General features: G+C 45.1%; 1 protein-coding gene across 1 annotated transcript; it reads left to right on the top strand.

The window, feature by feature from the left end:
• The first annotated feature begins 2796 nt into the window (after nt 1-2796).
• Nucleotides 2797-10983, top strand: LOC132581601 (cystatin-like). The gene is made up of 3 exons (XM_060252933.1): nt 2797-3082; nt 4617-4745; nt 10491-10983. Exons 1-3 carry the CDS (start codon nt 2840-2842, stop codon nt 10566-10568), a joined length of 450 nt encoding a protein of 149 aa, XP_060108916.1. The 5' UTR covers nt 2797-2839; the 3' UTR covers nt 10569-10983.
• The last annotated feature ends 1470 nt before the right edge of the window (nt 10984-12453 follow it).

Raw genomic sequence — 12453 nt, 5'->3', positions numbered from 1 at the left:
TTCCTGTTTCTGTTACTGACAACAAAATAATCCAGTGCTTTTTGTATACAGTTTGCTGAGTATTAATTTGAGAAAAATGTAATAGCCCTTTCTCCCTAATATTGGATCTGGAGTGAGAAGAGATGCTCTGTTCAGAGAAGATGATGATACTGGATTTATATCCCGCCCTCTATTCTGAATCTCAGAGTGGCTTACTATGTCCTTTATCTTGCTTCCCCCACAACAAACACCCTGTGAGGTAAATGGGGCTGAAAGAGCTCATAGAATCTGCCCTTTCAAGGACAAACTCTGCCAGAGCTATGGCTGACCCAAGGCCATTCCAGCAGCTGCATGTGGAGGAGTGGGGAATCAAACCCGGTTCTCCCAGATAAGAGTCTTCACACTTAACCACTACACCAAACTGGCTCTCCAAGAGAGGATCTTGGGCAGGTCTTTGAATTACAGATTTTTTTTTTGTCAATTATTGATGTGAAGAAAAAGACTGCTGTGAGTTTTGAATAATTTTTAAAAAGTGCATTCATAGAAACAGCTGGAAAGGACCTCAGCACAAGGAATCCACAGCTACCTTCCTACCATTAGCTAAATTTCAAACTTCAATGTCAGTTTCTCTATCTTTGAATTCCCATGACATTCACCCAATAATGCTCACTAGACCTGTGGAATAAACATAATTTTGGACACAGTTTATAATAGCAAAAATAAAATGGCAAAAGCAAGTTTTCCATGTCCATAAGGGAGAGTGGTATTGAAAAGTCTTGTGGACAAAAACATTGGGGAGAACACATGGTATAAAATCAATAAGTAAAAAGATCAGAGGGCTTTACTGACCTAAACAGTATATAATTTTTTGTTAGAAAAACTGCTGTTAACTAGGTTTAGAGCAGAGAAGCTAGGCTTGAGTCCAGTCGTACTTTAGGAACCAATAAGAATTTCCCGCTATAAGTTTTGGAGAATCAAAGCTTCCTTAGGGAGCTCTCAGAGAGCTCTTATACCATCAAAATAAGAAACAAGTGTCTTCTGGTAAACAAGATTTGTGAATCAGTGAGCTTCTAGGGGTATGAAAGGAAAGGAGATAAACATGGCTGATCAGCTTCACAACAGTACTCACACTTTCTTGTCACTTGTAGAAGTGATCTGTTTTCTTTGAATAGTATTATACATTGTTAGTGTTAGTCTGACAAAAATGTCAGCATCATTGCGGCCAAGCTATTCTGGCTGTGCTATTCTCCCCTTGAGAGAAAGTGGGCTCTCTCTCCATGGTCCTTGCCAGAGAATATGAGGCTTGCTCAATTAGACTAGTGGTCTGTCAAGTCCAACCTCTTATCTCACACACTGGCCAACCAGTTTCTCTCAAGAGCCAACTTCAATGCATAGAGGCTGAGGGCTTCCTCTGAGGCTGCTTCCGGGCACTGGCATTCAGAGTTTTGCTTCCCCTGGATGAGGAGGTTCCCTTTAGTCACCATAGCTGGTAGCCACTGATAAACCTCTCCAGACTCAATCTGTCTAATCTTTTAGTGCCATTTGTGTCTGTGGCCTACGTCCTCGGTGAATTCTACATTTTAATTGGTGGCTGTGTAAAGTATTTCCTTTTGGGAGAGGGAGAAAACGGAGTGTTCTTCCCCTCATGCCAAGTGTCAGAAGAATTCTGCCTGGTGGGAGCGGGGAAGAAAGCTGCCCACTGCCGCTTGTTCTCCAGCTGATGATGGTTCTTCTACAAACTAAAGTATTAATTATAAGCTAACACATCTATTTGGAGATAGATTCAGATTCTATTTGAAATTTCTGCCATCTTTCCAAAGTGCAAGGCTGCATACAATGTATAAAAATATATTTTAAAATAACAAAGAAAAAGTACAAACCCTTCAGAAAACAAAAATCTTAAAAGCATTAGCCAGCAAAGTCCAAATGAGAAAAACTGTCTTACAAGGGGCCCCTGACCTAGATAATCCAAGATAGTCCAACCTCTTTAGGATCAATCCAGGTGAGTATTTGGATGGGAGACCACAAAGGAAGTGCAGGGTCGCTATGCAGAGGCAGGCAATGGCAAACCACCTCAACATCTCTTGCCTTGAAAACCCCATGGGGTCACCATAAAACAGCTGCAACTTGACAACACTTTCTACCACCACCACCACAAGTGGTCCTTGATTATCAGAGCTGCAGCAATGTAGCCTAGTGGGTAGGAGAACATGTTCTCTTGAACATCCCTGGTTCAAATCTCATCTGCACAAGCCCTAAGGGTTTCCAGCACTGTGTTGGGAAATACCTAGAGATTTGGGGGTGGAACCTGGTAATGGTGGGATCAGGGCCAGCCCTAGACTGACTGTCTTTTCTGCCCCCCCCCAGCCAGTTTTCAAAAACAGATGAATTTGGCACCCCCAGAAGACGGGCCCTAGGCAATTGCCTAATTTGCCAAGTGACAGATCCTGCCCTGGGTGGGATTTGAGGAGGAGAGGGATCTCAGCAGGATATAAAGCCATAGGGACCACCCTCCAAAGCAGTCATTTTTTCTAAGGGGACTGGTCTTGGTCGTCTGGAAATCAACTGTGACAGCAGACCTCCAGGTGCCACCTGGAGGTTGGCAGCCTGAACACACACCTGCCCAATGCAGAAAAAAATGTCACTGGTCTACCAGGATTATTGCAATGACCCAAAATAATGATACAAATCCGCAGCAGTAAATCACTGTTGATGGCTGAAGGAATAAATTCGCTTAGTAAATAATTATTATCACATTTCAGTTTCTGGAGCCAAAAGCCATCCGCGGTCCCTCCCCCGTTTCCCCCTTCCCAAGTCGTTCCTCTCGGTGGGCGTGGCCTGGCCCTCCTCTGACTCGGCCATGGCGGTGGCGGCGCGGTGCCCACCTGTGCGCGGGGCGCGCATCTTTGCCCTTGGGCTGCTGCTGCTGCTGCTGCCGGGGCTTCGGGGCCAGCCGAGAGGCTCGCCCGGAGGGGTGGTGCGTGTTCCCGTCTCCGATCCAGACGTGCAAGTGGCGGCTGCCTTCGCCGTGGAGACTTACAACAAGGCCAGCACCAACTCCTTTTACAGCCGGGCGCTGCGGGTGCCGCTGGCCTCTCACCAGGTAGAGCAGCCGGGGTGGGGGGAGATCTGAAAAGGGCCTTGGGAGTGGGAGATCCTCCCAGTCCCTCCAGCGCCTCTCTCGTCTGGCTCTCGCTTGTTTCCCCTTTCCAGCGATTATAATATCGTTTCCGAGCATCTCTCCGCCCTGATGCTCGGGGAAATGATGCAGCGGGGCTTAATTTCTAGAAGAGCAGCTGCCAGGGCGCGTATCAAACGCAACTGTGCTGGGGGGGGGGGGGGGATCCTTTCCCAGCGACTCGTGGTGGGTGGAAGGCTTCTCAAAGGGAAACGAAGGAACTGCACTCTGCACACGCTTGGGGACACTCTAGTCCTATCCACTGCAATCCCAGGTTACTTTCTGGCATTGCAAAAAATAAATGCGAGGAAAATAAATGCCACACACAAAGCACTGGGTGGGAAGAAATTGGAAGGCAAAGATTTTCGGGGTGGGGGGTGGGATATTGGAGCCCTGCAATGAGGGAGAGTAGCATTGTTTGGCAGGATGGTTTGCCAAAGCCCAAACTGCAATTCGGAGGGGGGGGCGCACTGAGGCAATAGTATAGGGAGGAGGCTACAAGGGGACGTGAGGTGCCACTCCACAAGTCTTTGGGGTTTCCCTACTATAGAAATGGGTTGGGTTGGCTGCTAGTGCCACAAAACCGGACCACAGTTTTCCTGGCTATTGGCTGGGAGGGGAGGGGAGGTTTAAGGCAGGTGCCAATAAAGGGAGGTAGAGTGGGAAGGAGATAGGGTTATCAACTCCAGGTTAGGAAATACCTGGAGTTTTGAGAGGTGGAGCCTGGGGATGGTGGGGTTTGAGCATCCATTTCCTCCATGGATACTAGGGTTGCTAACCTCGAGATGGGGGGATGGAGATTACCCAGAATTCCAGCTGATCTCCAGATGACAGAGATCCCCCTGCACAAAATGGCTGCTTTGGAGGGTGGATGCTATGGCATTATACCTTGCTGAGGTCGCTTTCCTCCCCAAACCTCAGCTCCCAAGGCTTCACCCCTAGTTCTCCAGGAATTTCCCAACCTGGATCTGGCTACCCTAGGAAAACCCAAAAGCCCTGTCTATGGGGGCTTTCAGGAAAGAGGAAATAGCGGGGGAAGGGAAAATAAGTTGCCTCCTTCAAGTCCTTGCAGGTTCCCATTTATATTTATTTCCTTCATTCTTTTATTTCCTTTTTTCCAAAGCAGTTTACATCATTCTCCTCTCCTTCATTTTATCATTCATCATGTGAAGTAAATTAGGCTGACGGCATGTGAGTGTCCCAAAGTCATCTGGTGAGTTTACAGTCTAACCACTAAATAAAGCACAGGGACCCACGAAGCAGCCATGCGGTGCCCTGAGAATGCATTAATGTGCTATCCTTGTAAGTTACACTGCCTGTCTTCTCTGCCCCCTTCCCTTTGTAAGGGTCTCATGGCAGGGACCTGGGCATCTTTTTTACCTGTGTTTCTCTACAAAATGTCAAGCACAGTGATGATACTATAGATGAAAGTACAATGAGAAACCATTTTTCTTCCCAGATTGTTGCAGGCAGTTTGTATTATCTAACAATTGAGCTGGTGAACACAAAATGTGAAAAGAATGAGAAGATACGATTGACACCAACAGACCTGGAGCGATGCCCTTTGCCTCCAAAGGCAGAGCAGCAGGTGAGAGGAGAAGGCAGCAGATGCATGGGAACCTTTCTTATTCAGGGGGCTGAGTCTGATGAGATCTTTCTCCCATCTGGAAAGCTCTTTTACAGCTATGGCTCTCCTCCCCTTTCTTTTACCCCAAAAATAATAATAAATAAAATTTTTATTTATACCCCGCCCTCCCCGCCAAGGCAGGCTCATGGGAACTACCCTGGCACATTTGTGGCTTTCTGCAGGTGCTGGAAGTTCTTTGTTAGAAATCCTTAGCTCCTCCAGTTCTGAAGGTGCCTTGGTGCTTTGCTCAGATTTTCAGGGTGGGCATGTCTTAATGAGGAGTCATCCAATGGTCTGAGCTGCCATCCTGGCCTCTCCCCCACAGCCAGTATTTGGTTTGGCTCCCTAAATGTTGTACAAGCATATATTTTGTCTCCACCAGCAGTCCAAGACTCCGTGAAGTTAGCATTCACTGGCGACAAGCTATTTAAAATGTCCACATACACATTGACTTTGCAGGGCTTTTTTTGTAGCAGGAACTCCTTTGCATATTAGGCCACACACCCCTGGTGTAGCCAATCCTCCAAGAGCTTACAGCAGGTCCTGTAAGAAAAGGCCTGTGAGCTCTTGGATTGGCTACATCAGGGGGTGTGGCCTAATATGCAAAGGAGTTCCTGATACCAAAAAAGCCCTGACTTTGAGTGAGAATCTGAGTGATGCTGAGTTCAATCTTGACTTAGGAATTGTTCCAGGACAGCATAACTATAGACACTACCAAGTCCTCACATTCCCTGTATTTGTCTCAGTTCTGCTTGTTGCCTCTCAGTCCATGTATTTCCACCATGGGGTAAATAGCAGTTCGCAGGCCCATTTCAAGTTTGGAAAACGGCACAGGGAGGAAGGCTTCAGCCACCACTCTCTGCATCCTGAGTTCCAGTCAGAATTAGGCCCCCACACACCTGGGAATTAAATTTCAAATGCCTTTGGTTGACTCAAGGTGAGTGGACTTGCAGGGGAGAGGAGGACTTCAGCAGGCTGTGAGATTCAGTACTGCATTCCAAGTGAACTTTGTTGGTGGAAAGTTCCATCAAGTTGCAGTCAACTTATGGCACCCCATAGGGATTTCAAGGCAAGAGATGGTGGTTTGCCATTGCCTGCCTCTGCATAGCAACCCTGGTTCTCCCTTAGTGGTCTCTGTTCCAAGTATGAACCAGGGCCAGCTTGTGTGTGTGTGTGTAAGGGTTGTCAGGTCACTTGTGACTTATGGGATTCCTGTAAATTAATATCCCCCCAAACCCTGCATAGCTTTCAAGGTCTGGCAATATCAGACTACTCTGGGGCACCCGGGTCAGGGCACCTTCATTTACTTTTTAAACAACTGTGTGTGCTCTAGTACACTCTGTACTTGATGGCCCATCAGTAAAGTTTATAGACCCTACTGAGCATTGTGAGGTTCTGACTGTGGGCTTGTGTTCTAAGTAAAGAGTTTGTTCCTATTTCACCAGACTTCCTTTCTAAAATGGGCTATTCAGCAATCCTTTGCTGAGAGTCAGCATTTCTGAAAATAGTAAGCTCTTATTTATTTAGAGAACTGTTATGCCTTTTTATGCCTGCAGCATTTTACAAAATAAAACATAAAACTAGCATTTTTAAAAAAGAAAAGAAAAGAAAACTAGCATTAAAAATAAAACTAGCATTAAAAACCTAGCTGGAGCATAAAAACATGGATCACTGAACTGGTTAAAATGCATTTAAGTGTTTTCAAACTAAATAATAAGAGGAAAATGTGTCTTTAGATTGCAGCTGACTCATAGCAATCTCAATCCAGGCAAGACAAGGAGTATTGGTGGTTAGCCATTGCTTTCCTCTGCATAGCAACCCATCTTCCTTGGTGGTCTCCCATTGGAGTACTAACTACCACCAACCCTAAGCACCAACAAGCCCTGTTAAACCAGGCTATCTGGATGGCTTGCAGACTAAAAGCATATTATAACCCCTTAATTAGAAGCCTGTGTGATGCACCTGTTGGGCTGTGATGCACCTGTGTTTGTGATGCACCTGTCGGGCTGTTTTTCTTTGAAGAGCTAAAGTTATGTATTGGGGACTCCTGGTTTTAACAGTAGGGTCTCTGCCATATTAATGAATTCTTGTAATACATAATCACATTTTATGCTCAGACTGCCTTCTGATAACAAAGAGAGAAACGACAGCTTTCACTTACCATTCTTGCACCAAAACTGCCAGTGTTCTTTTCATCTAAAGTAAGAAAGTATATATTTGTTTTAGCTGTCAAGATGCCCTGTATTGGTGATACTAAATTGTAGATCACTCCAGCACAGCTAAATACAGAACCTTCCTCTGGTATTGCTGAACCAGAGTAGGCTGTAACCCGATATTCCTGGCATCTGGTGTATATCCTGTAGGTTCTTCCTGTAATCAGGAATGTTAAGAGGCAGTGATCTGATGGCTGCATCATCAGCTGGGCATGTTCCTCTTGCATGTAATGGAATATGTGCTTTGCATATGGGAGGTCCCAGGTGCAGTCATCTGATTAGTTGAAGAGAGAATTCTGTCTTAGCAGGAAATACCTTTCTTTCTCTGAATAACATGGCTAGATGGACTAATGGCCCGATTCAGTGTAAGATAAAGGTAAAGGTAGTCCCCTGTGCAAGCATCAGTCATTTCCGACTCTGTGGTGATGTTGCTTTCGCAATGTTTTCATGGCAGACTTTTTTACGGGGTGGTTTGCCATTGCCTTCCCCAGTCATCTACACTTCCCCCCCCCCCCAGCAAACTGGGTACTCATTTTACTGACCTCGGAAGGATGGAAGGCTGAGTCAACCTCGAGCCGGCTACCTGTGTAAGATAGTTTCATATAAATGTTGATGTTTTGGAAGGAGCCACAGTTTCATGGTAGAGGACTGCATATAGAAATTGAAAGTTTCAGTCTCCAGTGTCTCCTCTAGATGGCCCAAGGCATCCAGTAATAGCTTAAATGTATATGAATGAGCCAAGACAATAATTCAATGAGGGTTTGGGCAGCCACTGAATTTTCACAAGACCTGTTACTTAAAGTGAAGATAGCACTTGCCTTCACTGAATGAGAATAGGAGGTATTTATAGCTTGGAACTAGCAAAGCCTATCCTATCTGTGTAGAAAGTTTGAATCTGCTACCCCTTGTGGTCATTTCCAGAAGTTTTCAACGCTCATAATAAAGGCAACCTGATTCGTGATTCCTGAACAACAAAATCTGACAAAGTGGATTATAATCAGAAAAAAATTATGAACAGCTACAAAACTAAAATGAAAATTAGCAATGCACATCATAAAAAGTTATGACAATAACAATCCTGAATTGCAAAACCATTGTCCACTAAATCAGCATAACAACCCTAGGAGGTCACCTAGGAGAATTAGCTTCCAGATACCTGGCTTAATGAAAGGGCTGTGGCCTAGTGCCTAAAGACCAATAGATTTGGCCGAGGTAGAGGCATGAGGTGAGGGAGTTTCATAAAAGGGCCGCACCAGCAGATAAGGCTCTTTCACAGCCACCTCTCTCCAAACAGCTGGTGGTATAACACGGTGGCAGATTCATAGTGGCAGAAGTGGCCCCTCAGATGCTCCAACAGGTCCCAGATTATTAAGATCTTTATAGATAAGAAGCAGCACCTTAAATTGGGATGGAGGGGGGGAAGGATCCATTGTAGCCTTTTAAGGAGTAGTGTGATATGCTGTTTCTAACCGTACCAGCTGGCAGTCTAGCTTGTAGCATTTTGAACACCTTGAGGTTTCCAAACAGTTTTCAAAGGCAGTCCCACATAGAACCTGTTCTAACCCAAAGGTGGCTAGAGTGTGGATAATAGCGACCAGATTGTTGGAAGTGAAGGACTTTACACTGTCTCTTAGCCTCAGACTTCAAAGGGGGACTACAAGAGTCAGAGAAAGAGGTCAGGACCATGTGCATCCTTCCTTTCTACTACTCTAATGCTATCCTTTTGATGTGTAGATCACTGCTCTCAGGGAATCTTTCTCCTCTCTATTTTGCCATCATGAGACCAGGTCAAGTCAAGCAGCATAATCCAAAACAGATGCAAAGGCAAGATAATGCAGCAGAGGCATTGCTACTGAAGGGAAGGGAAAGTTAAGGGGGTAAGGGGAATAAGGCTTGTCAGGATAGTCTACATTTATATGAAATTTAGACCTCTGATAGTCTGACCTACTTTAACCAATCAGAATACTGTCTGGACATAACATTCTGGAAGATGAGCAAAACTTCCCCCTTCTCCATTATTACAGCTGAAATTAGTAAGCAGGGCTTTTGGATACCTCCAAAACAACTTTGGGCTGAAAATGTTTGTAGCTTAATACCTGTTGTTAGGGTTGCCAACCTCCAAGTTGTGGCTGGAGATCACCTGCTATTACAATTGATCTCTAGGCAACAGATCACCTGAAGAAAATGGCTGCTTTGGAAGGTGGACTCTATGGCATTATTCCCCATTGAAGTCGCTCCCCAAACACTGTTCTCCTCAAGCTCTATCTCCAAAATCTCTGCATATTTCCCATCCAGGAGCTGGTAGTTCACTGAGCTGAAAACAAGACAACAACAAACTTTGCAGACGGAATTTTACCTGGGAAGACCTCATTTCCTTGACACATGTGCCTTGGGCATTATCACAGATGAGCTGCATGTGACCTGGGTCTATTGAGCTCTATTGACCTGGGTCATTTTTTTGGTAGAACGTCATGTTTTATCATCTTGATTGCTCCTGGGCTCAAGTGTGGGAGGTCACAGAGGGCCTGCAAACAGAAAAGAACAGTGTGCAGTTATGCAGAACAGAGATTGGGTTGGTAATAGGCCTTCCAATGTGAGCTGGGGTTAACTAGGGTGGGCAGCTCTGGGTTGGGAAATAGCTGGAGATTTTGGGGATGCAAACTGGAGATGGTGGGACTTGGGGTGTGGAGGGACTTCAGAAGCGTATAGTGCCATAGAGTACACCTTTCAAAACAGCCATTTTCTCAAGGGGAACAGATGTCTATTGTGTGGAGATCAGTTATAATAGCAAGAGATCTCCAGGCCCCACCTTGAGGCCAGTGGCCCTAAATTAGGCCCAGAGCCTGGATGAGAGTGCCATTCTAGACTGGGAAATAGAGGCAATAATGGGGGGAGCATAAGAAGATGAGGAACTGCCAAGCCAAGATAGTGCAGCTGAGTTTGAGCTTTGAATTGGTGTTATGTATCATCGTTCTCACTAGGGTACTAGACTCAAGCTTGAAGCATGCTTCCATCACTCTCCAGGATCCTGATGCCTACATTCTGATTGGCCGTTCTCTTAGAACCGCCCAATCAGGATGTGACGCATTTCTTCCAGGAAATGCAAATAAAGGATCCTGGAGAGACCAAAGGAGGGATTGCCGCCAACTAAAGGGGGCATGTTTTACTCAGCCATAGTGTGTATTATTGAGTTGAGTTTCCTGTGTTGTGACTGTTCTTGTTCAATAAAGCTGGCTGAACTCACTTTACAATAATAGGCATATGAATTCCTGAAATCAAGCTTGGAATGGGTCCAGTAGGGGCAAAGAAAAAGGATGGTCAAATACCACAAATGGATTTGAAATAACCACTCATTATAATTGCACATAACTTCAAATTTATTTGAGATTTTATAGAAACTAGTAGCTTACATGGCAGCCTGTCCAGTTGTTGTAACCATGGTGGATTTCTTTTCTCTAACAGTGTGGATCATTCCTCTTTCTCCCATTTCCAGAAAGAAATCTGCACATTTCAGGTGTGGACTCGTTCTTGGCTAAATGACATCCGCTTGACACACATGAGCTGCGAATAGGCTCGTTCTGGATTTGCACGCCTTTCTGTTAGCAAGAAGGGTCTTTGCCAGTGAATTGAGGCTCACATAATTCCTGCTAATTAGGCCAAGCTGCCTGCCCTCCATTACGGCCTCCAGAATTCACCTGGCAGAGGTGAGAAGACAGAGCCTGGAGTCTTGTCTGCTAGTGGGTCCAATGGAAGCCCAACTAGATGTTCCTCTCGTAGTCTTTAAGGTGCCACCCACTCCCAGCTGAACCACAATCTTTTCCAACAGAAGCTTTCCTGGAGCAGAGCTTCAGATGCAAAACCAAATTGTGGCATTATCTTCTTCTCATCTGTCAAGAGATGAATTCTGCAACTGTATTTGTGTATTTGCTAGAACCTTGAATGTGGAATAAAATGTGCAAGGATGCTGTTTTATTGCTCACAGCAAAGTAGCCCAGTACTTCCTGAGTTGTTCCTGTGCAGTATTTGAGAAGGACCTACATCCCTTCTTCCTCTGCCTAGATCTGTGAGGAGGGGGGATGTCTCTGATTTCTACCTGTTCTGTGGGAGGATCTGTGGATGTTTGGGGTTTATCTACACCTTTCACTCCAAAGAGTGAATCCATGATTTCTGAGCGCTGTTTTTAGGTGCTGCTTTTTCCCCTCGTGCCGCCTACAAAAAACTCTGTACATGCTCAAGGGTACCCAAGTTGTATTTCTGAAAATTGTTTCCTGAGCTAAGCCTCTGTTCAGCTTTACAGATCTGAGTACTATGGGGTATATTACTTAGATCTGTATATTTAGCACTAGGCTGTAGGCACAGAAGCATGGCAGTGAATCTTTGTATGTTTTATCACATTAGAAGTAATTATGTTAGGCTACGAGGTGGGTTGTTGTGGGGAGATCTTAACTCATCTCTGCCACGAGGGGGAGACTAGCAGGAAGACAGTGTGCCTGTCTGCCTTTCTCTTTCAGGGATAATAACAGCTAAGAGCAGTTGTTTCAGTAACAAAGAAGAAAGTGCTATCAAATCACAATCTCATCTACAGAGCATCCAGGCAAGACATGAGCACTGGGGGGTTATCACTGCCTTCCTTTGCATAGCATCCCCAGTTGTCCTTGGTGGTCTCCCATCCAAATACTAACTGGCCAGCCCTGCTTCGCTCCCAGGCTCTAACAAGCCTGGGCTGAGCTGGGCCTTTCAGGCTGCTACAGTGATAAAAGGTGAGGGTTTAATCTTTCACCCCATATCCTGTGTCAGTAATACAAAGAGGGCCTGTGTAACAGCTTTATTTTATTTATCTAGTTAATTTATATTCCACCCTCTCCCAGATGGGCTTAGGGCGGATAACAACATTTTGAAACAGTAAAACAGTAATTAAAGCCGATAAAAATAGACAATACAATTTGGCGGCTCAGTTGGGTACATCATAATATACTAAACACAGATAGTAAAAAACAGTATCATCTGTTTTACATCTGGCCCTTATAGGCTGTTGTTCCTTCAAGAAGCTCTTGGGGCTATATCCAATTTTATTCTCCTAAAAATTTTCAGTAGATGAGGAAGACTGGCCCATATGCACTCAGCAAGGCTAACAATGAAGGTAAGATTCAAACTCAGTTCTCCCCAGTGCAAGGATCACACACTGGTTAACCCTGAACAAGTTTATATATTATTTTGCATGTTCAGTATTTATTAATATATAGTAATGTTGGGCAAATAAGCCTCCCAGTCCCAGAGCTACCTCTTCCCTGCTCTTCTTATCCCACCTCCTCCTCCCCCGGTCTTCCAGGCAACCTGCAATCCACAGTTTGAGACCTGCTGCTCTAACCACTAGCTTATCTTGCCTCTGGTTTATGAAGCTGAGGCACAGACACATTTCTGTCCAAGGCACAATTCCGGAAAACACTGCAAGCTCT

The sequence above is a fragment of the Heteronotia binoei genome, chromosome 1 (genome assembly GCF_032191835.1).
Source record: "Heteronotia binoei isolate CCM8104 ecotype False Entrance Well chromosome 1, APGP_CSIRO_Hbin_v1, whole genome shotgun sequence".
NCBI lineage: Eukaryota > Metazoa > Chordata > Lepidosauria > Squamata > Gekkonidae > Heteronotia > Heteronotia binoei.
The sequence above is the reverse complement of the archived record's forward strand: the minus strand, read 5'-3'. Positions and strand labels throughout refer to the sequence as shown.